This window comes from Trichomonas vaginalis, chromosome I, assembly GCF_026262505.1.
Source record: "Trichomonas vaginalis G3 chromosome I, whole genome shotgun sequence".
In the NCBI taxonomy this organism is placed as follows: Eukaryota; Parabasalia; order Trichomonadida; family Trichomonadidae; genus Trichomonas; species Trichomonas vaginalis.
In genome coordinates this window covers 18,605,107-18,629,235 of record NC_067203.1, presented here as the reverse complement: position 1 = coordinate 18,629,235, position 24,129 = coordinate 18,605,107, and the positions used below count along the sequence as shown (strand labels likewise).

The 24,129-nt window shown below is 34.1% G+C and overlaps 11 protein-coding genes and 6 pseudogenes across 17 annotated transcripts, besides 3 other annotated features; 4 read left to right on the top strand and 13 right to left on the bottom strand.

Annotated features, from left to right (window-relative positions):
- Nucleotides 1-2,462: part of a mobile genetic element that runs on past the window's edge.
- Nucleotides 228-533, bottom strand: TVAGG3_1008940 (KilA, N-terminal/APSES-type HTH, DNA-binding family; the record flags this gene model as incomplete). Its single annotated transcript, XM_051254505.1, has 1 exon — nt 228-533. One exon carries the CDS (start codon nt 531-533, stop codon nt 228-230), a length of 306 nt encoding a protein of 101 aa, XP_051080079.1.
- Nucleotides 609-1,004, bottom strand: TVAGG3_1008930 (organellar and viral DNA polymerase type B; the record flags this gene model as incomplete). Its single annotated transcript, XM_051254504.1, has 1 exon — nt 609-1,004. A coding segment is annotated over one exon (396 nt), but the record flags the coding sequence as incomplete, so codon positions are not given.
- TVAGG3_1008920 (organellar and viral DNA polymerase type B) lies at nt 1,386-2,327 on the bottom strand (the record flags this gene model as incomplete). The annotated part of the gene is made up of 1 exon (XM_051254503.1): nt 1,386-2,327. One exon carries the CDS (start codon nt 2,325-2,327, stop codon nt 1,386-1,388), a length of 942 nt encoding a protein of 313 aa, XP_051080077.1.
- Nucleotides 2,392-2,462: a terminal%2Cinverted (terminal inverted repeat of Maverick transposon ID:TVAGG3_1008910).
- Nucleotides 2,463-2,702: 240 nt separating this feature from the next.
- Nucleotides 2,703-24,129: part of a mobile genetic element that runs on past the window's edge.
- On the bottom strand, nt 3,644-4,084 carry TVAGG3_1008900 (repellent protein 1 family; the record flags this gene model as incomplete). The annotated part of the gene is made up of 1 exon (XM_051254502.1): nt 3,644-4,084. The coding sequence occupies one exon, from the start codon at nt 4,082-4,084 to the stop codon at nt 3,644-3,646; it is 441 nt and encodes a 146-aa protein (XP_051080076.1).
- TVAGG3_1008890 (uncharacterized protein) lies at nt 6,306-6,449 on the top strand (the record flags this gene model as incomplete). The annotated part of the gene is made up of 1 exon (XM_051254501.1): nt 6,306-6,449. A coding segment is annotated over one exon (144 nt), but the record flags the coding sequence as incomplete, so codon positions are not given.
- Nucleotides 8,908-10,106, bottom strand: TVAGG3_1008880 (annotated as a pseudogene). Its single transcript has one exon. A coding segment is annotated over exon 1 (1,199 nt).
- On the bottom strand, nt 10,402-11,234 carry TVAGG3_1008870 (organellar and viral DNA polymerase type B; the record flags this gene model as incomplete). Its single annotated transcript, XM_051254500.1, has 1 exon — nt 10,402-11,234. A coding segment is annotated over one exon (833 nt), but the record flags the coding sequence as incomplete, so codon positions are not given.
- TVAGG3_1008860 (uncharacterized protein) lies at nt 11,326-11,799 on the top strand (the record flags this gene model as incomplete). Its single annotated transcript, XM_051254499.1, has 1 exon — nt 11,326-11,799. One exon carries the CDS (start codon nt 11,326-11,328, stop codon nt 11,797-11,799), a length of 474 nt encoding a protein of 157 aa, XP_051080073.1.
- Nucleotides 12,089-12,523, bottom strand: TVAGG3_1008850 (uncharacterized protein; the record flags this gene model as incomplete). Its single annotated transcript, XM_001321240.2, has 1 exon — nt 12,089-12,523. A coding segment is annotated over one exon (435 nt), but the record flags the coding sequence as incomplete, so codon positions are not given.
- Nucleotides 13,361-13,750, bottom strand: TVAGG3_1008840 (uncharacterized protein; the record flags this gene model as incomplete). Its single annotated transcript, XM_001321241.1, has 1 exon — nt 13,361-13,750. The coding sequence occupies one exon, from the start codon at nt 13,748-13,750 to the stop codon at nt 13,361-13,363; it is 390 nt and encodes a 129-aa protein (XP_001321276.1).
- TVAGG3_1008830 (organellar and viral DNA polymerase type B) lies at nt 13,918-14,883 on the bottom strand (the record flags this gene model as incomplete). Its single annotated transcript, XM_051254498.1, has 1 exon — nt 13,918-14,883. One exon carries the CDS (start codon nt 14,881-14,883, stop codon nt 13,918-13,920), a length of 966 nt encoding a protein of 321 aa, XP_051080072.1.
- Nucleotides 15,144-15,694, bottom strand: TVAGG3_1008820 (annotated as a pseudogene). Its single transcript has one exon. A coding segment is annotated over exon 1 (551 nt).
- On the bottom strand, nt 15,883-16,228 carry TVAGG3_1008810 (integrase core domain containing protein family; the record flags this gene model as incomplete). The annotated part of the gene is made up of 1 exon (XM_051254497.1): nt 15,883-16,228. A coding segment is annotated over one exon (346 nt), but the record flags the coding sequence as incomplete, so codon positions are not given.
- TVAGG3_1008800 lies at nt 18,583-19,336 on the bottom strand (annotated as a pseudogene). The gene has a single exon. A coding segment is annotated over exon 1 (754 nt).
- TVAGG3_1008790 lies at nt 20,983-21,379 on the top strand (annotated as a pseudogene). Its single transcript has one exon. A coding segment is annotated over exon 1 (397 nt).
- Nucleotides 21,379-22,231, bottom strand: TVAGG3_1008780 (annotated as a pseudogene). Its single transcript has one exon. A coding segment is annotated over exon 1 (853 nt).
- TVAGG3_1008770 lies at nt 22,281-23,155 on the top strand (annotated as a pseudogene). The gene has a single exon. A coding segment is annotated over exon 1 (875 nt).

The following is a 24,129-nucleotide window of genomic DNA, read 5'->3' as shown; positions in this document are numbered from 1 at the left end:
TGAAGAACTGAAGGTGTCACTACGTCACCATGTGTCACTCGGTTATTTAACTTCTCTAAAAAATGAGACAACATGACATTTTGACAACAACACAGGAGGAAGGCAGTTATGAATTATTTTTGAAGAACTGAAGGTGTCACTACGTCACCATGTGTCACTCGGTTATTTAACTTCTCTAAAAAAATGAGACAACATGACATTTTGACAACAACACAGGAGGAAGGCAGTTATGAATTATTTTTGAAGAACCTGATATCTACCCTCATTTCTACCCTCTTGCGATTTTCATACGGAATCTCTTCTCTCGGTTTTCCGAGGGAAGCAATCATATGAGGAAATTCTTCTAAAAGTTCTTTTGTCTGTTGCTTTGTAGAACGAAGAGCATTCATTATACTTTGCATTTGGTACATGTCATCTTTGACCGAACGAATGAGGCGAAGTTGTTTGTTATATTGTATGTACTCGTATTCTTCATTTATGGCTTCATGAACGATAGCAGTTGTTGTGTTCTCTGATGTTGACATTACTGTCATTTCATACAAAATAAAAATAATTTTAAAACTAACTTTATTTTTTCTGACTTTCACAAAAGACCAAAAATAAACGCTTTACATGTATTTTTCAGCAACTTCGTCAAATAATTTTATAGCTTTATCTATCTCATCTACTTCAAACGTTTCTTTACCTTTCATGGGAGCACCATATATTTTCTCAAAAACTTCAAGCAGTTCTGTTTCAGCAGCTCTCATATCATTAACGAACACAACCTTGACTCTATTGACTGTACTGTCATATCTTTGAGTTATATTATATGTTCTTCCTATCTTATATCTCTTTGTATTGAAGTCCTTCGGTTTCTGAACGATGTAAAGTAAGCCTTCACTGCAACGTTCTGAGTCGAATGAACCATAAGTTATGAAGTTATATCCAACAACTGGGTCTAACCATAACAAAACTAATGGTATAAGACTTTTGTCTATAAGATATGCTCTTGTTCCATGAAATGCTACTGATATCATAAGCTCAGGATTTCTTGTCAAAATTTTCTGAGTAGAAGCAATTCTAACCCAGTCCTTTGTTTTTTTTCCAGATGGTGTTATAATGTCTGACAAAGAATATTTGTTGTATTTCTTTGAGTATCTTACGTTTAAATCACCTATTCTAACCACTTTGGTGTCATTGTCAATCTTTCTAACTGTTTCAAACTCAATGTTTGTCATTTCTGTCTTTACATACAAAATAAAAAATTTTCTTAGAAAAAATTAGCGTTATTTTTCTAACTAATGAAATTCATGAAATTTGTTGCTGAATTCAATAAAAATATATTTTAGGTGAAGAGGTGAGATCTCACCTCTTTTCTCACCTAATTTTTCACCCCAGTTATTTTATAAGCGTTTTACATGAATTGTACGATGTATATTTGAAATTCTAAACAATTTCGTAGCTTCTATTTCTTCTGTCAGTATGTCAAAACTTTTAACAATGTCGAAAGTTTCTTTATACTTCTTCTTGACGTCAGATAGAAGGAAATCGTCAGCTGTTGGATAGTTTTTGTTCAGAAATGCTAACATGTCCATTTTATCTTCTGCTGGTTTCTCTACTTCTTTCTTTAAGTCAGCATAGTCGTTTCTCATACGTTCTATCTCTTTGACGGAGTAGTTATATTTCCTCATTGCTGCTTTACATTTTGAGCATTGCGGATTCATTTTTGCGTTATACATTGAAATTTGACCTGCTAGAACAACTAAGGCGTCAATGGTTTTCTTTAACTCAAAAGTTGTTGGTTTTATCTGTTTGTTCCATACTTTGCCTCTTCTGTCTTTATCTCTTATCTGCCACACACATTCAGCAGCTAATGAAACAAAGTTATCGTAAGTCTTAAACTCCTCAGATTTATATATGTCAGAAATGTTTTTATAAACCATGTCGCAATCTTTGTTCATAACTTTATGGTTGCAATGATATCCTAGAAACTCATAGTTTACTTTACGTATGAACTTCTTTATTTCTACTGAGTCAGTAACTTTAACTTCAATTTCATCGAATTCAGGAATAGTTAGTTTTTGCTGCTGAATTTCAGGCAATTTGGGTAAATGGTCAATAATGTCCTGCATGTCATAAAGATACTGTTCATTTGTTTCATCTTTCGCACTACAGTCTAAATTACTTGTTAAAAGTTCTTGCTTAATTCTTTGTATTTCTGTCTCAAAAGTATATGAAGAAGGAATGAAGCTTTTCATCTCTACCAACATTGACGTAGGATTCATGATTAATGAATTTGGTGCCGTAGTTGTTTGAATTGTTGTTGTGCCGATTGTTGAAATCATATCTTTTATACAAAATAAAAAATAAATAAAAATAAAACTAACTTTATTTTTTCTATCTTAAGGAAATTCAACAGGGTGAAAAAGGAGGTGAGAAAAGAGGTGAGATCTCACCTCTTCACCTAAAATATATTTTTGTCTGATTTACACTCATTACGATGAAGTCTTGACAAATCATTTACGATGAAGAAGTCTTGACAAAACATTTACGTTCATGTTTGACAAAGCATATACGATGAAGTCTTGACAAATCATTTACGATGAAGAAGTCTTGACAAAACATTTACGATGAAGAAGTCATGACAAATCATTTCCTCCTGTGTTGTTGTCAAAATGTCATGTTGTCACAAACTTTAGAACGGCATAATTTAAATTTTTAGTTAGTATACATATCAAGGGTACGGCGGCACTGCGCGCCTCCTTACCCATTATATGTGAATTTGACACTTTACAAAACAGTTAACGTATATTTTACAACACTAACGACTTCACTAACGAATTCACTAATGTTTTCACAAACGACTTCACTACTGTAAAAATAAACGTTCTCACTTACAAAAGTATTGCAGCGCTTCCCATTGCTGTGCTTCACATAACAGCTCATAATCTTCTGACTCACTTTCTTCTTCATATAGGTCAAAATCACTGTCATAGTTTATACCTGTAAGTTTTGACAAAGCTAATGAAACACGTTTACCGTTTGTATCGTATGCTTGTATAAACTTTCCATTATGCTTGTAGTCATAAACGCTCAAACTAACTTTACCCTTTCTCCCTCGTATCTGATAGAATGTATTTTCACGAGGAACGAAGAACAAATTCTTGAACTCATGACCGTTGTAGTTTGTTATCTCAATAGTTTTCGTCATTTATATAAAAATAAACTTAAAAATAAAATAAAAAATAAACTTAAAAATTAATGATATCACCACTCCCACACGTATGAAAACATAGCGCAAAAATAAATTTAGGTGAAGCGGTGAGATCTCACCTCTTTTTCACCTGTTTTTTCACCCTATTGAATTCATTACTTTATAACTCTCTTCCTTTCTCCAACTCTTCTAACTTCTTCCTAAGTTCAGCAATGTTGTCCTCATGAAGTTTAATCTTCCTTAATATACCTTCTCTATCTAATGGTTGCTTTATCTTTCTAAACTGAACTCTACCATCCTTCATAGTATGAATGTAAAAACCTTCCGGAATAGTTCCTGATTTAATGTATTCTACCAAAAACTTTTGTTTCATTGCTTCAGTGACTTTAGTCGTCATTTCAATCAAATAAAAATTTTAATATTAAATAAAAATAACGTTATTTTTTTTCAGTAAGGAAACGCAGGAGTTTTACGATTTATTTGAGGAGTAGGTTTTGGTTTAAATGTTGGAGTCGGTTTAGGAGTTGACTTTTGAACAGGAGTTTGTACTTCCATAGGTTCAGGAGTCATTGAAGGTTTTGCTTGTGAAGGTGTCGGAGTTTGTTTAACTTCAGCTACTTCAGTATTATTTACAACATTTGCTTTATTTCTTTTCAACATCATTACTGCTCCTGCTGTAGCTAGCAAACCTAGTGGGAGACCATATCTTATATAAGGACTTGACCAAATGCTATTTTTGGCAGGAGCTGGTGGAACACCTAACCTTGGTGAAACTGCTCTTTGCCATTGTGCAGCTCGTAAGAAATATTCAATAGGTGCTCCATAATCGTTTGGTAAAGTTTGTTTCATAGATGGTGAAGGTTCACGAGAGCTTGATGAAGAACTCATTTATAAGCTTTAAAAATAAACGTTCATCCTTTATTCCTCACTGTCGTCCGTAGCTAAGTTATAGTCATCTAATCTTATTATGGGATTCCATTAGCACGCACCTGAATGGCAAAGCAACAATCCCTCATAAATCCAATAAGTGGCTTTGGTACATTTTCAGTTGCTAGTTCAATAGGTCCTTTAACAGACAATTTGTATGTTATTGGAGCAGTAGATGTTTGACCTTGCTGGAAGCAAAAGTCCACTTCTGTTTGGAAAACCACATAAGAAATGTGTGTTGTCATAGCTATCCCATTTTGTTCCACACTACCATCATCCACCAATGACCTCATAACATCTTCATTAAATCCTATCATATCATTGTTTGTATTGCAAGCGTTCGCAACCATTTCATAAAATACAGGTCCATATGATTTTTCAGGTTCTGCAGGCATATTTCCATAAGCTCCCATGGAAAGCTGAAGATATTTAAACTTAGGGTTCTCAAAATTAACATAATAGTTGTCTTTCTTTCTAAATAGTGCCCAAATACTTTTAACATTAATAGGCGTATAAGCTGCTGTAAATGTTGCACTTGAACTATCTGTATTCTTTGAGAATGAACCGTCCATAGGAATCCAATCCATAACTTTAACAGGAAAACATAAAGCCTCGTTTGTATAATGTTCTACAAGTTCTGTATAAATGTTAGGGTCTAAAGAGAATGACTTTGGATGAATGAAACATTCATTAAAATCCATCTTTGTTCGAAATAGTTGCTGGGTTACAGTTGTAATAGTAACTGTTCCACTAGCTTCTACTGCCTTCGTTATCATAGTGAATGGTTCATTCCATGGAACAAATTTATTTGTCGGTGGATTTGAATCTGAAGCAAATGCAACTTTAAGAGTTGGATTGAAAGCAATGATATCATTTACAGATATAGATGTGCATTGTAAGGCGTCGCTACTGAACTTTACTTTAAGCTGAATGTTTCCTGCAAAAGCTGGAATAAATCGAATAGCTTCTAATGGAAGGAATCTTCTAACAGGAATTCTTAAACGAAGCTTAAAATCAAATGATTTTCCTGCTGTAATTGGACCACTAACAATTTGTCCTGTTCTGCATGTTCCCGAATGACTCCATACATCTTCATGTCGAGTCTTTGAGAAAACATCTACTTTCTTTATTTGTTCGGTAGTTTGTGAGTTTGAAGTTATATATGCTTCTTCTCTTGCGTTGTCTTGAGAATATACGATACGACCATTTGCAAGGATTTGATATCCAGCAACTGCATAGAAAGCGTCATCGAAACCAATCCAAAATCCTGGTGGGTTTGTTTTATTGGAACCTGAACCAATTTCTTTATCTACAATAAATTGACCTTCCATTTTATACGTAATGAATGTATTGTAAAGGTCCAACATATTTTCACCAGGAGGTGAGAGATTGAATGTTACCCATGTGTTATCTTTAGCAGTTCCAGGTTGTGATGGAATCTTTGCGTCAGAATATTTTCTATTAGTGTCACCAATTTGAACTGCATTGTCTATGATATCGAAATATGAGCGAATCTGATGAATATGCTCTGCTGGAGTAAATTCGTTTAACTGTTCGTTCTGCATGTATTTACTTCGGATAAAAATATCTATTTACTTCATTATTCTCACTCTTCTTCTTGGCATTCGTGGTGGAAGTTGTTTCTTGACATTTTCAATGAACTGTACATTCTCTTTTGTCTCAACTTCTTTCACTGGCGGGTCAGGGTTCTTTGACTCGGTTTGTTTTTTTCAATGAAATTCACAAACTTTGCAATAAGCTCTTGGTTCGTTATTGAAAGTACATCTGGCTTCTTTTCTTCTTGTTCTATTGACTTTTCAGTTTGAATAGAAGGCTTAACATGGGCTTCACCCTTGCCATACACCTTAATGTTGTCGCTTTCTGCATTCGCTAATGGAACCTTTCTTTTTCTTACGTATATTTTACCATCTTTACTCTGACTTACGTAATAGAAAGGATGTTGTATTCCTCTGGCGTCATTTAATATAATAGACTCTCGCTCTGATTTTGACAAGCTCATTTTACATCGGTTAAAGTTTTAATTTTGTTTTTTATCTGCAGTCAAATGACTCAGACAAGCCCTACGGACAAGACCCAAGGGGTCATAGATGTTGAAGCATTGAAGAAAGAAATTCGTGAGCAAATTTTATCCGAACTGAAGGAACAAAAACAAGAACAAAAGCCAGAGAGACCAAAGAGAAAACTTAGTGAAAAACAACTTGCTGCATTAGCTGCTGGAAGACAAAAGAACCCACGTTTGCTGGCGAAGAAAGCTAGAGAAGAAGCTGAAGCAAAAGCTAAAGAAGCTGAAGCAAAGAAAGAGTAAATGGTTTATTTTTATCCGAATTAAATGTATAGACAAATACCTTTATCTGTTGCGTTCAGTAGTGAAAACCCTGACGTCAAAATAAAGGGGAACAGAGTAACGTTTAAGTTTCCAACAGACTGGATTGTGAACATAAATGAAGAGAAGTACATTGGCATAACATCTATGTATATAACACGTGCTTTCAGAAAGGTTGACTTTATACTTCAAGTCGAGATAGAAAATGACGAACAGTCTTTAAGCGCCCAAAACATTCACATATACAAATACTTTAAAGACGATACAACATTGTTGCAATGTATGATTTCATTTAATGAGATGTTCGAGAAAAAGTTCAACATTGAAGTACAAACTTTACAACCTTTACGTGAGTTTCTTGCACAACTGAAGGAAGAAGGTAGTCGGCCACAACTTATAGACTTTCATTATGAATTTAATGAAAATGAAGATGGAACTCATGACTGTCAATTCATTGTATTCTCACCATTCAATGAAGTCGCTAAAGAGAAAGAAAATCCATTACGTATAAGATTTCAAATCTCTGAACCAAATGATGACTTCAAAAATGTTTTCAATTATTATGCAATGCTTCCGAGGAAAAATGAATTTTCAAAGATTGTAACACCTGGCATTTGGGATAGAAAGCAAGCTATATTATATTCAAACTTAAGTAAGGGAGTTGAAAATGAGTTCATTGGTCATACAAGAACTTCACCACTGCCAAATCCTAAGTATTACAAGCTTACTGGCTTCAATCGTGAGTTTTGGATAGACATGTTCTCCACTCATGACCATAAAAGCACCTGTTTGCTACCTCCAGACCATAAGGACTGTCTCTACATTGAAGCACAACTCTTAAACTCTACCATCGCAGTATTGTAAATGACCTCATGGGCTTCGCCCTTGCCGCTAGCGGCTTATTTTTATCACGAATGACCTCATTGCTGACAAAAATAAATGACCTCAGAACTTCAACTTACGAATAAAGCTTGTTTTAGTCTGAATAGAAAAGTTAAACTTCCTTCAAATGCAGGTGTAGCAGACTTACATAAGTCGAATGCAATCTCTTGACCGTCATAAAGTGCTTTATATAACTTCATAACACTGAACTCAGAGTCTTTGTCAATTTTCCTTGCGGAACCATTAAACCTTTATCTTCATCATAGAAACACTGAACAGAGTCAGGAAAACATTTCATTAGCGGTTAAAGCAATAACATCTTGCTTCACGCTTTCATTCTGCAGTGAAATGCAACTTCATTTAAATCATTCGTGAGTAAGTCTATGTAAGTCTTCTTTCCACAAAATATTGACTTGTATGCTAAACTTTGTTTTCCAGGTGTGATTTCTGCAAAGTCGCTATGAAATTGACCAAGGTTTTTACCAATGAGAACTCTTCCATAACGTTTCTCAAACTCTTCAGCTAAACGAGGGATATCTTCATTGTAGAGATGCATAACTGTGGCGTATCGCTATAAAAGATGTCCATTCCTAAGTCCTCAGCAGTACAGAATACTTCACACATTATTCTCTTCGACATAGACAGAATGTTAACACCAAGTGACAGAAGTTAAAGTGTCTGCAAATACTTTTCGTTAGCTTGAAATAGTTTTATCTGAACCATCCAAACCTTCGAACTTCACTATATGGTTGTAGTTTCTGATGGCAATATCTTATAGCATCTTTGTCATTTACTATGGTTATTTTTGACTCAATAGGAGATAGAAATAGTTTTGCCATAAATACTGTTCAGAATGAGCTTTATATTTTTTGCAAAGGATTTTCTTCTTTCTTATACTTTAACCTTAACTCAAACAACTTCTTTACTTCATCTCTTATTCTAATATCTCTGTTTCCATCGTAATAGTATCCTTGCAACACTTCACATTTGACACCTTGATATTTTATGAGGTCTTGTAATGTTATATGGTCAACATACATTAAACAGCAAGTGTTTGAAACTTCTGGGAACATTAAGTTCTGGATTTAGTTCAGGGTCACAAACTATTAAAGGAAAGTGTCTATGTATTCCAATCTCTGTTATCTTAATGAGAAAAAAGAAGCCAGACATAAACTTTTCACCAATGGGTTCCTTTTGGTCGTCATCAAATAAATGTCTCATGAGATACTCTGTGCTTAACATTTCTTTCTTCATAACCTTTGGAATACCTTCTAAAGTATAAAGTCTTGCTATAGCGGATGGATATAATGAAACAGCGTCGAAATCAGCAATGAGTTTCTTTTCGCTCTTTTGTTTAATGTTATCTGACAACATACATCTTCCACCTTGAATGCATCTCGAAATAAATTCTCTTGGTTTATTTGAGAGGTCATATAAATTTCCATTCGGGAAGTACACTCTGTTCTCAAACAATTTGTTAGCAATAGAACAAATACTAACGTAGTCATAAACGTTTAAATCAAATTCTTTCAATTGTCATTGCGGAACTTAACAAAACCTTCTCTTAAAATTCTTACATCTTGTTTGCAATAAAATGAGCTATATTTTTCTAAATCGAAGTGGTTCTCATCTATTCTGCAACCTTTGATGGAATCTATGTTCTTCATGAACGTATTGCATCCTTTGACAAACTTACATGCTTCAGAAATGACACCAGTTCTGTTGTCATTTGCTAACAAAACACTGCTGTAGTAGTTGTATGGAAATACTTCTTTCGGTCCTGTTTGTAAGTTAAACATAGCAGGAAATAGTTTAAGCTTCTTATTTATAACACTGTAAGAGTCTTTTATAATAATTGCCTTTCCTTTATATAAGCCAGTTATTTGCATTGTTCGTGAACCTTTAATGATGGGAGTTCCTTTCACTTCTGTCATGTGTCTTAAGATGAAGTTTATATCATAACTGAGGTTATGGAAATATATTAAACTCTTGTCAGGAAGTTCGCTCCAAAAATTCTGTTGCACAGTTCTGACCCCAAATGCTTTCACTCACTGAACCATCTTCATTGTCGTAACATATGTTAAAAGCTTTATGAAAGCCATCGGTACTACACTCAAAGTCAGCAAAGAAAACGTGCTCAGGAATGAACTTGCACTTATTTTTATTTACTTCTTTTGACTCTGCTTTCTTCTTCAGTTGTACACAATACTTTGGAGCATATGTCAAATCTTTAAATGGTGCAAGGTTCTGTTTATATAAGTCAGTCGTATATGTGAAAAGTTCTCCATAAGAAATAGGTTCGAAATATTTGCACTCCCACAATGTTTTCATAACATCCCATAGCGGTGTTGTTCTATCATAACGAATTACATATTTATCTTCTCTCTTTGTATAAATCTTCATTTGTTTCTCAATGTTCATTCCACCACAAGCTTTGAGAATTTCTATATAGTTGCGAATGAAATATGTTGTCATTGGTAATCTTTCGTTTAGCATGTAGTGGTCTTCAACAAGAAGTAAGTCAATAGTTCTAACAGTTTCACATTCTTTTGGTATGTATCTCTTTATTTCATTATGTCTTGAGTCATTGAAATAACCAATGGTAACATTAAATGCTATACCTGTTGCGTCAGAAATTTCTTGTACTTTACTTTGAGGAAAGTCTCTAACACGAATGACTTCTCTCATGTGGTCAATAGTCTCTCCATCTACTCCAGCCTGAATGCAAGCATAAACGAAACAATTGTCTTCTGTCATAAGTGTTGCAGTTCTTTTGTTCAGTTCATTGAAGATTTGGTAGCGTTCAAGATTTATAGGTAATGTGCAAAGATACTTCCAGAACTGACCGCTTCTCTTCTTATAAAACTTCTTTTCACCATTATCTTTCCAAAAGCTTTCTATAAGTGCTGGGTTTCCTGTTTGCTTAAGAGCTTCCAAAATGGCTTTCTGGTCATTTGTCAGTGTGCTTTCATCTCTATATGGTCTCTTTTTTGGTTTGCCTTTCTTTACATCTGACATCGTTAAGCCTTCATATTCTGTTAAATCATACATCTTTATTTCGGTAAGATTCTTTATGTTTGTCAAGAAGAAGTCATAGTGCATTTCAACAATACCTGCAGCATTTGCTTCTATCTCTGATATAAAGTTCTCCTTCAAGAGCTGATGTAGTAATGTTCCAATATTATTGAGGTTTAACGTAGAACATTCATACTTTCCACCAAGTTTATAACATACCATCCATCTCTGTTGTGAGTTTATTTTAATCTTCTCTAAGAGTCTCATGAAAACCTTACCGAAATGTTTGTGTAAGTAGTCTCTGTTTGGTTCATCTAAAGCTTCGATGTTAAAGTCAATGAGTCTATTGCCTGACTTCACATTTCTCTTCCTATTCTCTTCATCTTTCTTTAACCATCTCTCACCTTCTTTTGGTTTGTCGTCAATGGAACGAATGACATCGTTAGCTTTGCGAACTTGTTCTATAGCGCTCTTAAACATCTCTCTTCTCTGTTGTTTCAGTGTGTCGTCTCTTCTTCTTGTTTCACCAACGTTCGCATTTGTTATGTCAAACATTTCTTGACGAACATCATGTGAAAGAGCTTTACGAGTATGACCAACGTTCGCATTTGTTATGTCAAACATTTCTCTTCTTACTTCATGAGGTACTGAACGTCTATGATATAAGTCAATAGCAACGTCATTTAAAGGAAATGTTTTGTTATTAATGTAATCATGAATTCTATCATAACTTATTGCACCATTATAGTCTTTAATGAAGTCAGTGAGTGCTTTTTTGTTTGTTGCGTAATGCTTTGCAACATCTATGTTAGCTTCTGTAAGAAGTTGTTTTATTTCCGAGTGTTCTAACTTAGACAACTTCCGATACATCTTTAGTAGGAAATAAAAAAAATATTTTTGAAAAAATTAGATTAGATTTTTTTTAAGTTATTTTTCAAAATAATTTAATATTTTTATTTTAATGAAACACATGCAAGATTGCAAGTTCTTTTCATACAATGCTCTCGCTACTGCCATCAAGAATGAGTTCAATAATGCTTCAAATGTTAATGTTATCTTTAACAAGAAGTTTGTGAAAGAATCTAAGTTTGGTCAGTATGTCAGACCATTAGCTATCGTCATTGACCGCAAACGTTATACTTCACAAGAGTTAGCAGTAGTTTTGAAACAAAAGAGTTTCTTCGTGAATGTCAAAGATACTCATTATACTGTCATAAAGAACTCTAACATTGACTTCTTCAGTATTGCTATGAATCTTTCCGAACAGAAAGAATATAAGAAGGGTGAAACAAATGTGAAATATTATCCTTCATCTCTGAAGACAATAACGAACAAAGATGTTATACAGAAATTCTTACCAAAGGTTGAAGAAGCTTCAATTGACATTGACGAAGGAAGTGAAATGGTTGAAGAAATTGACCCTGAAGCTATTTAAGCAAAAATATATTTTTGGTTAGTCTTCATATGGATATTTTACAACAATTCCCCAATGTATAAACTTTTCATACGCTTTTTCATAAGCTTTATATACCTTCAGAAATTTTGCATAATCTTTAGAAGCATTTAGATATTGTTTAAATGCTTTGTATGTCTTCATAAATTTTGCATAATCTTTTACATGCTGTTCGTTCTCCTCTTCTGTCATGAGTTCCGAATATTCTAAATTCATGTTCTTTCATATGAGATAAAATTTTATAAAAAAAAAATAAAATTAGCTTAGATTTTCATTCTTCCTCTTTGAAGTTATCGAAATACTCTGTTATTTTTTCTTTCAGTAGCGGTAAGTCTTCTTTGAAGGTAAGAATTGTACAACCTTTAATATTATAGTGTGTTTGAGGTAACGTATCTTGAACTATTTGTTTCACATCTTCATTTGGGGTCATTGAAATCGGTAAGTTTTCGCGATAGAACCAATTTCTGTCAGATTTGTAAATCTTAGCAAGGTCGTAAAAGCTCTTGTTGTTTCTTCTAACTAAATGCAACATAACCATATCTCTGTCTTCTTCATTTTCCATCTCTTCAGTATAAATCATATACTTATAGTTCTTTTCCTTTCCTTTTGGTACCGAACGTGGTATTCTTTTCTGTATGCTTTTGTCTTTGGATTCAAGCTTGTTCTCTAGCTCTTCACGTTCTTGTCTATGAATTTCGTCAAGAAGTCTGTAAACATGCCATGCATAACGAGGAGAAGCCCACATTGCAACAGCATTTACAAGAAGTCTATGTACATACCAACCTCTTAAATTTATTGGCAAATTTTTACGATTTTCATGAGTTTTATGCATGGCCGGAAAAAATCGGTCTAGAGAAATTTCACTCAAAAGTTCTTGTGTGCTTTGGTTTCTGAACCAGTCGTCTGCGTGTTTAGTATCTGGAGCAAAACATGCTGTCAAAATACTTTGCATTTGGTACATATCGTCTTTGACCGAACGAATGAGACGGAGATGTTTGTTAAACTGTATGTACTCATATTCTTCATTTATGGCTTCATGAACGATAGCAGTTGTTGTGTTCTCTGATGTTGTCATTACTGTCTTTACATACAAAATAAAAAAATAAATAAAAATAAAATTAGCGTTATTTTTTCTGAGATAAACACTATTTCTTCACAACATTAAATTTTATCCTGTATGAAATGACTTTAAAAAGATTATTGACTGACTTCGAATACTATCTCATTGACGCACTGACAGACCCTCAAAACTGTGTTGAAAGTTCTTTAAGCTTTAAGATTGAAGGTACGACGCATTTTGTCTTCACTTACGTATTGAAAGAATATGACCGTTATCATAACGAAGTGAATCAAACACTAATAAAATTTGTAGATAAAAAATTGGTTAACAATGAATATTTTAAACGTGAAGACCCAAACACTGCTGGAGATGATGAAGAATACAGACAAGCTATTGAAAAAAATAACGCAAGATTAGATGCAATAGAAAAGAATTTTAATGAATGTCTTACAAACACGTATGAATATCTTATGCGGTGGGAAGCTAGATGGAAATAACTTCATCAATTTCATTTAAATCACGATTTAAAAACTCATTGACTTCATCTTCAACCGTGTCATCTTGTAATAAGAATATTTTCTTTAGTTTCATGTCAACATCCCGAACAGCACAAAGGATAAAATCATATTCATTTCTTCCGTTAAACATACTTTTTCTTTCTCGTTCATCGTTAAATAAATTATTGAAAATATAAACAGCGGTGTAAAAGTTATGTACTGTGTTAAATGTTGAAGCTTCACCTATTTTAGATTTTAGGATTCTTTTAGTAAGTAAATTGTTATCGTTCTTTCTCTTTTCCTTATCGTTCATGTCGAATCTGTCGAACCACATATCCTGTATTTCATCGAATTTACGAACTATAGAATCCGTCATTTCCCTGGTTAATGAGGGGTAATCATTATTAATTTTTTCATATAATTTGTCCATATGATTTTCATCGACGTTTCCGGAAAGCATTTAATTAAAGCAAAAATAATGTTTAGGTGAAGAGGTGAGATCTCACCTGTTTTTTCACCTCTTTTTTCACCCCAGTTTTTTTTTCACAAGCGTTTTACATGAATTGTACGATGTATATTTGAAATCCTAAACAATTTCGTAGCTTCTATTTCTTCTGTCAGTATGTCAAAAGTTTTAACAATACCGAAGGTTTCTTTATACTTCTTCTTGACGTCAGATAGAAGGAAATCTTCTGCTGTTGGATAGTTTTTGTTCAGAAATTCTAACATGTTCATTTTATCTTCTACTGGCTTTTCTGCTTCTTTCTTTAAGTCTGCATAGTCGTTTCTCATTCTTTCTATCTCTTTGACTGAGTAGTTATATTTCCTAATTGCTGCCTTACATTTTGAACATTGCGGGTTCATTTTTGCGTTATACATTGAAATAAAACCAGCTAAAACAACTAAGGCGTCAATTGCTCTCTTCATCTCAAACATAGCGGGTCTTATTTGTTCGTTCCATACTTTGCCTCTTCTATCTTTATCTCTTATTTCCCAAACACATTTTGCAACTAATGAAACAAAGTTATCGTAAGTCTTAAACTCCTCAGATTTATATATGTCAGAAATGTTTTTATATACCATGTCGCAATCTTTGTCCATAACCTTATGGTTGCAATGAAAACCAAGGAATTCATAGTTTACCTTTCGTATGAACTTCTTTATTTCTACTGAGTCAGTTGGTTTCACTTCAATTTCGTCGAATTCAGGAATAGTGAGTTTTTGTTGTTGGATTTCAGGCAATTTGGGTAAATGGTCAATAATGTCCTGCATTTCATAAAGATATTCTTCATTTTCTTCATCTTTCGCACTACAGTCTAAATTACTTGTTAAAAGTTCTTGCTTTATCTTCTGGATTTTTGTTTCAAAAGTATATGAAGAAGGAATGAAGTTTTTCATCTCTACTAACATTGACGTAGGATTCATGACTAACGAGTTTGGTGCTGTTGTTGTGGACAGAGTCCCGCCGTTCGCGGCTTGAATTGTTGTTGTGCCGATTGTTGAAATCATATCTTTTATACAAAATAAAAAAATAAAAAAAAAATAAAACTAACTTTATTTTTTATTTCGGGAAAATTCATGAAAATTCAAGAGGTGAAAAAGAGGTGAAAAAACAGGTGAGATCTCACCTCTTCACCTAAACATTATTTTTGGTCTTTTGTGAAAATTCATGAAAATTCACGGGGTGAAAAAAGAGGTGAAAAAACAGGTGAGATCTCACCTCTTCACCTAAACATTATTTTTGTCTGATTTACATCTAATGAAAAAGTTTAGAAGAATTTTCTTATTCTTTCTGGCATATTTTTGTCTTTCCAGTACTCCCGCTCTAATGGTCCCAGATGTGTTGGCTTCGACTCTCTCAAGTTCTTAGATGGTATAACATCTTCAACGCCTCCTTCATATCTTACTTTATAAGTGTCATCGTTTGTGTTATAGCCAAGTATTTTAATAACCACTCCTCGCTTTGCTTCGTCAATGGTTTCAGCAAGTTTGCCATTACTACTTTCGACTAATTTATGTCGAGGATAAAACGCAATAGAGTCGTCGGCAGCTTTTATAAGATATCCATTACCTTGCGTAGAGTCTACGATATAATAATTTCGACTTAACCTTAAACGTTTCTTTGTCAACGGTTTGTCGTCAAAACTACACGAACTTTTGTTCCAGGAATGAGGGTAAATTGTGTTGAATTTCTGATATTTTGTGTTTGGCTTCGTTTCTTTTGTATATACTTTTCTTCTTGTTGTTGTGTCATTGAATTTGGTGTATGTCCTGTTGTAGAATGTGTTGAGGAATTATATACTTCGAGAAAATGTTTCATTGTTTCTTCGGTAAAGTCTCGCTCTTGGTTTAAATCTCTGAGAGTCCTTATGAAGCGGTTTATGATGCCGAGTATGTTATGGTTATGGTCTTCAGTAGTGTAGTGAGTTATGTTATGCTTAATGAGAAATTCTGTGATTTCATTGCTGAGGTATGCACTGTCTTGGTCTGATGTTAAAGTACTTGGGTTATGTTCTGCTACAAACTTTTGTAAAACTCTTAACACTTCACGAGTTCCTTTATTTTTCATTGGATATGCATATGCTTTACGAGTGTTAACATTTATGAAGATGAGGAATGGTTTATGTCCTCCTTTTCTGCTTTGAATGAGAGTGTCAAATTGGTATGCGTCAGGAGTGTTGGAGTAAATTGGTAAAAAGTAGTCGTAAGGGTTTATTTTTGTTTGATGTACAACATTTTTGTCAAAGAACCTTTTCACTTCAGCTCTGTTAGTAAATCCCCGACTCTTTGCAGCTTCATTGAACTTCTTAAATGACCTCCATGGATGTTGTTCGAATACTTCTTTCAAGCTCATTTATGTAAAGTTAAGAGTTTAACCAACTCGTATCCAAGCGTGCATTGTTATATAAGGAGGCATATAATCTTTTCCATTACCTGCTGGGTCTGTAATACCAGCTACAACATGTGTATGATTTCCTGCAGTTCCACAGAAAATACCTGTGCTTGAATCTACTGGGGTCAGTTGAAATATCATATCTATGCATTCCCTGTCTATCCGAACCCGCTGCAAGATTTGTATAACCTCTTTTTGTTATTGAATGTGAATGGTTTCCTTCCACAGATGTTCTTCCACTGAACCTATGCATATGTGAAGGAAGGTTTTCAATACCTATTTTCTTTGAACCTCCCATCTTCATTGACTGCGTATTAGTGTAGAATGGAAAACTGTCAACTATTTCATACCATCTACCACCAAATAAAGTGTTTGGATTTATTGGATTCATAGACGTATAAACAGCTCCTATAGGATATATTAAATCATATATGCTCATAACTCTATAAACATATTCTAAAGAACTTATGTCATTAAATACCATTTGGAATGTATCTCCCGGATGAAATGTTGCATTTGTTCCACTTTTATAATGTAATGTTAGTTCAATAGAATTATCCAAGAAAAATTCAAAAGTATCTGGTTGAAGACCTCTAACAAATTCAAATGGAGTTGCTGGTTCACCATTTATAATTTCTGTTGTAAATGTCATTGTATCTGGTTTCGAAAATTTCTTTGTTAGTTCTGCATCCACATAAGTTTTATCTGCTTTCTTATCTAACATTGTTGGTAGTTCATGTGCTTCAAAGTTTCTGGCATGACTTTCAATGTTCCTGCAACTCTTATCTAAACTGTTAAGAGTATCTTTTACGCTTGTACTTGGATTTTCTAATGGTGCACTTGAACCAAGGTCAAAGTTCAATATTATGTCGTCTGCTCTAACAGTAGTGAAGGATTTATGTGTATGGTTCTTGTCAGCTTTACTGTCTAATGTAGCTTGAAGTTCATTTATATCGGAGATGTTGTGTTTATGAGATTTCAAAACTTTGTTCGTTGCTTCGAGTTCAACTTTGTCAGCTTTACTTTTAATAGCATCTTCAAACGTTATTTTTGCCTTAACTCTCAAAGTAAATCTTGGTTCAACTAATACACCGTTAACATTGAAAGTAGAGGCATAAATTTCACCGGTATAACCAAATGCTTCTGGTGCTTTAGCTACATCATACTGTACAGTACAGCTTATGTCATAACCTTTAGCACGAATGTATTTATATCTTCTTTCATTAACATTTTTTGTCTTCGCTTCATCACTTCGTGTTAAATATCCATGGTAGTCCGTTATAATCTGTTCGTCTGAAGTTATATAATGAACATGGTTCTTGTCCGCTTTACTATTTAATGTAGCTTGAAGTTCATTTATATCGGAGATATTGTGTTTATGAGATTTCAAAACTTTGTTCATTGCGTCAAGTTCATTTTTGTCCGCTTTACTATTTAATGTAGCTTGAAGTTCATTTATATCGGAGATATTGTGTTTATGTTCTTTATCTGCTTTTTCGGCTAATTTCTCTTCTATCTCATTTATTTCAAGTTCATGCCTACCACCACCTCCCGAAGAAGTATTTTTCTTCAGCTCTTGAAGAACGTCCACTTCGCCCATCTTTGGTGTCAATAATGAGACTTTGTGTTAAAACCTTTCCTGTCTTAATGGATGTTTGTAAAACTTCTTCTTCACCGTGTTCGGGGTCATGGTCGTCATCATATCTTGTGAAATCAGAGATGTTGTCATACATTAAGCATATCTGTCTCAAAAGTTCTGCTATTTGAAACTGGAACGAAAGATATACAGAACTTTCATCATCTCCTAAAGTCAAGTCTGCTTTCTTAAGTATTTCTTGAATGTATGCAATGAGAACAGAGTACCTTGGAAAATATTCGAACAATATTTCATTAGCTGTTGGTTTTGGTGGTTCTTCTGGAGTTTCTGTTGTTTCAGTTCCTTCTGTAGGTTCTGTTGGAGTTTCTGCATCTCTTGACTTCAATGCTCTTGCTCTCAAAGACCTAAATGTTAGAGCACCGGGTTTTACAAAGGACTTTATAAATGCTTTAATAGTTCCTGGTAAGTTATTGTTAGCATTAAGTAAGTTCCTTATGCTTCCATCATGTACGTCCATAGCACTATGTAAAAAATCTATACTTTTCTTGTAGTCAGCAATAGACTGACTGTGATTTTTTAAAGATTTGTCAATACCTTTAAGCCAATCTTCATGCATGTCTGATACTGAGCCAAGAATATCATTTGCTTCCTTTAGTGTATTTTGTGCTTGTCGTAAAGTATCCAATCCCGTACGTGCATTGTTTGCTATACGTCTTACAGTATCTATTTGACTCCTTGTTTCTTGCATCCAACCAGATAAAGTTTTAATAGTATCCGAACCATTTGAAATGAAGTTCAAAGCATTTTTAACGTCATTTAAAGCTTCTTCACCAAGTACTGCCCATATCTTTCCGATTTGGTATTGAAGAACTCCATATGAAGCAGCTGTTAAACCAGTATTTATAAGGTCCCATATCCATGATTTAGCAGTTTTTCCATCCTTTCCATCCTTTCCATCCAAACCGTTTTCGCCTTGAGGTCCTTGTATTCCTTGTATTCCTTGTATTCCTTGTATTCCTTGTGGTCCTTGAGGTCCGGTGTCACCCTTCTCTCCTTTCAGTTCATCTTTATGTTCGTTATAATATTCTAATGTCATAAGGTGTACATCATTACTGCTACCAGCAACGCCGAAGAATTTGTTTCTCATTCATGACTAAATTCTTTAGGCATTTAATGTTGTCGTCAAATCGAAAGCTCTTTAACAATTCAATGAGAACATTTAATACTTTCACTAATGAGGCATCTACTGTAGAATTTATATATTGCACCGTTCCATCATTTATGATAGGAACCTTGCTTGTTGTAATGAATGGGTCATAAGTGTTAAAAGTATCGAAATCAATGACTTTTTTAGTTTTTCCATCGTCAATGACTAAATCATTGCCTTCAATGGTTAAAGTTGAGTTTTCGTTTACTAGTTCATGTGCTCTTCTTGCTTCATTTGTTTCATACGCATATGCAGCAATAGTCATATTTTAATGAGAATAAAATGTTGTTCTATTTGCAAAGTACAGACCCAAACGAATACGGACAGTAAAGCTTCAAACAAACTTAGGTCTTCAGAATGAAGCACTTGCTTTCAGAGTTGTTGACTTCAATACTATCGCAACTTTTGTCATAACAGATGAAACAGATTTCATAGAGTTTGAAATAGATGACAAAAGAAGTTTTATAACATTTCCTAACAGAGCAGAGTATAGAATAGATAAAATTGCTGGAGTCATAGGTACTCTCATAAATGAAGAAACTATTGACAACATAGATGTCGAACTCTCTTCTGAGGGAACATTGAAGTTCAGTAGCAAGAAAGAGTTCAAGATAACACGAATGAGTCATAGAGTTCAACTTCTTTTGGGTGCATACCATATGACATTTCCTTTGAAAAGTGTTGACAAAACGATTGAGATGAAATCTGTTCCATACGTATGTTATGGTAATTGTTTATACATTGAGTCAAAAATAGCTAATGTCACAGGCATTTCAGGAGTTAATAGTAAAGGTTCAGTAGAATATAAATCTTTCTGTTATGCAGTCAATTCAATGTTCATTCCAAACGTTCCTGTCATAGCAACTCATTTAGGTAAATGGATTCGCATTAGTCCTCATAATTTGAAAGACATGCAATTCAGACTTGTTGACTTTCAAGGAGAGCCTGTAGAACTGAAGGCACCAGTGCGAATGACTGTTGAAGTTGACTTTTTAGAAAATATTAAATGCAACAGCTTACAAGAGAACTCAGAGCTAAAAATATAAAGTATGAATGTTATGTATTAGGTCATGAACTTTGGTTGTTGCTGTTTGATGAAACAAATGAGTTAGTTATGTCAGTCAAGAGAACAGAAAAAGGCGTCAAAGGCGCCGAGCGCAAAGCGCTATATTGTGTTAGTGAAAACTGCACCAAGTCAATAAGATTAGGTTTGCATTATGAAGATGAGTTCGATACTGTTGAAGAAGTTTTGGATAGATATTACAAATTGCTTTAATTTACTAAAACATATTTCAAGCAAAGTTTATATTCTGTTGAAAGTTTTGTATATTCATTCGAATATTTATACTTAAACTCAACTCCTGTAGTTCCTGGTGTTTCAATGATGCGGATGTTACCTATTTTCATGAATGGTGGCGTTTGACCACAGCATTCGATTTCAGGGTCGAGATAGTCAATGACACATTGCTTTCCCTGTTATTCGTGATATAACATTTTCAAGGTCCTCCTTTGTTAGAATTATTTGGTTCTTACTTATAAGATTTGTCAAAAGCTTCTTATCGTCTTTGAGTAAAATTGTTTGGTATAACTGAAGAAGGTAATGGTCTACGTTATCTGAAGGATTTGTTTGAACATTTGTAAGGGTTGTCGTTGGCTTCTCTTGAAAGAATTTGGTCCAGTGGTGGATACTCTAACTTAACATCTGATGTAGCGTTAGCGTTTGAAGCTGTGTTTAAATTCACGGATTTCAGCTCTGGTTCTGGTTCTTTCAAACACTCTGAACTATAGTTCTTTATGACAATATTGTTTGTCGTTCGTGAGTCAACATTTGATGTTGGTTCAATTGGAACATTAACGGCACCAGCTAAGATGGATTTGCTTCTCATTTCATATAGAATAAAAACCTTTTATATGTATGAAATGAACAATATACTCGACAAGGGTTTGAATGTAAAGCTAACGAATGAAAATATTGTTGAATTCACTGAGACAGGAGCTGTGTATAAAGATGTAGAACTACTGAACAAAAGAGCTAAGGGAAGAAGCAGGAACATGAACAAAGGGTGGAAGCCTATAAAAATTTATGTCAATGATGGCTCAGGAGGTTCAAACATAAAGTATGCAGAAAGTTATAGAGTTTATGCTCTCAAGGGAGAGAAGCCTTCATTTAAGAACAGCTATTCTAACATATCCTCAAAAGCTAACGGATGGAGAAGTGGATGATATGAATGACAGCAAAAATATTAACAGAAATGGCGACAGAGATGCATGGAATTTGTTTACCATCAGTCAATTGAAGGTTAAACTTTAAAACAATGTTGGTCGTTCCCATGGAATATTTTTGACTTTAATGGTATTAGTCATGATATGAATCTCAAGGTATGAACGAGGAGAGATGAGAGACTTATATGCTTCCCAAATTTCTTCAAAAGGTAATGTTATACCTGACTGTTTCCAAATGAGTTCAATATCATAGTGAGAAACCTTGAAAGATAACGAAGTCAGTTATGAGACGTTTTATGTTTAAAGCTAAAAACCTCCATGTTTGCATAAGTATTGCTACAGTTAAATGGTAATGTCTGACTTTAGTAATGATATTAGCTAATGGTGAGTCTGGTTTTGACACTAAACCTTTTCCGGCGAAGTCGTCGCAAACGAGCAGAGTGTTTGAAGGATATTTTTTGAAGGGGTATTTTGAAAGTTTTGATAGAATGTAGTTTGTCAGTCGTTTCATATCGTAAACTCCTGAGTACTGACGTAAGTGGTGTTTGTCAATAATTCTTTCCATCTCCTCAGAAGTCTTTTGCATTCCTGACTGTATAAATTCAACGATGGCATAATATTTCCTCTTACGTCGAATGTAACGTTGAAGAAATTCAATGAGTTCACTGTCTGGAACTTTAACGACAGAGGCTTGAACTTTTGACATAAATGTTTTCGCTGTTGAATCCATAGAGTCTGAAGTTGCTGATATAATGATTTGGTCATAGTAAGAGTCGTTTCCTAAACGCTCTGTTATGAGTATATGACGAATTAAATTAAATGTCTTACCTGAACCCATCTTTCCACAATAGAAATAAACACCATTTGAACAGAACTCATAGTCCTTACTGAAAGGAAGAATGAGAGAAGAGTTAAGTTTGTCTGTAGTTTCATTCATGTCTTCATCTACGTCATGTATTAAATGCTTCATTTTATCTCCATTAAAAATGCAAGTCAGAAATATTCAGAACATAGCACCGAGTCTAACTGACAAGAGTATAAAGATATACTATGAACACGTTATGATGAAACCAACCAAAATTCAAGAAAGTCAGTATACTTATGAATATCCAAGGCACTGGGTAGAGTATGTAGGAGGTGAGAAAGCTATTGAAATCAGACAGGTTCGAAGTATTCCAGCAGGAAGAACAATATTATTGAAGAACTTTAATGTTTTGAGATATAATGATGAAACAAAGAAGCAAGATAGTTTTCCTGTTGCTGTGTATGTGAACCTAGACACAGGAGATGACATGAAAGTTTTTAACACAAAGCTTCAAACGGTAGTGAGAGAACAACTGACTGCGGAAGGACATCCATTACCTTCAGAAGTTACCATAGCATATAATTTTGAAACAAACTCAATAGATTTTAAAGTCATCTCTGCAAAGAAGTCAGGTTTACATTTAATGAAGCAGATGTATATTCGAATGAAAACTTCAAAGCTATTGCATGGTTAGATAATGACGATTGCTTTAAGAAAATATTTAAATACAGTGACTCAACGATGTCAATAGATGACCTTCGTGGAATGTTACCATCGACGTTTACAGTTGAAGGCTCAGCAGGATTGCTTACAAATTGTCAATTGGTGGTATTTGGTCTCGTGAGAACATTGTTATAAAATCCAGTATAAGTGAATTTGCTGAAGAATCTATATTATGTCTTTCAAACTACATGTATTCGCCGCCAAGCATTATAGTATAACAAACTTTGTCAGTAAGTTTAACATAAGACTTGTCGAACCTTCTTCAATGAAAGATGTTGTGCTACCTAAAGATGGAAAGGATGGACTCATTATTGAATGATTTTAATAGCATATTAAATGAGCTTGTTCTTGAAGGTCATTCATGATGAAATAACTGTTGTAGAAGATGTTAGCAATTGTTCAGACATTTTGAAGCGTATAGATGAGATAAGAAATAAGTTAGATAGACCGCAAAGCGGTGAGGGCGAAGCCTGTGAGAACGCTTATGTTTCATTGACTTTCTCCAGTAACGAGAACTTTTATGAGATAATATTGAAGAGAGATGATTTTAATATGGTGTAAATGGTAGCTTGGGCAGCTTTAGGCGCAATGGGAACAAAAGCATTAGCATTTGGAGCAAAAGCACTTGGAGCTTATGACGCAGTAAATAAAATGAGTGGAGGAAGGGTTTCGAAGACATTAGATGCAAATAAAGGGAAGATTGGAGGCTGGGTTGCAAAGAAGTTAAGATTAAATAAAATAGGGCTCATAAATAAAGCATCCAATTTGGTTGCGACTGAGTCAGAAAATGCTTTAGGAAAGGACGATGAGTTTGCAAAACACGCAAAAGACTTTAATGACCAGATGAAAGGTGAAACAATGCATTTAAATAGAGTCGATGGAACTCTTCCTCCAGTAGTTCTTCCGTATGGTCCCTATGGAATGTATGGAAACCCTTACGAAAGACCATTTACCCATTGACTGGTGGAAGTAACTGGTATCATTACGGCCGAAGAAGAAAGACAGTCAAGTTGGAGACAGACGTGAAGAAAGCAACTAAAAAGAAACCAAGGAAGAGAGTTATAAAGCAATGAATTCAATAGGGTGAAAAAACAGGTGAAAAAAGAGGTGAGATCTCACCGCTTCACCTAAATTTATTTTTGCGCTATGTTTTCATACGTGTGAGTGGTGATATCATTAATTTTTAAGTTTATTTTTTATTTTATTTTTAATTTATTTTTATATAAATGACGAAAACTATTGAGATAACAAACTACAACGGTCATGAGTTCAAGAATTTGTTCTTCGTTCCTCGTGAAAATACATTC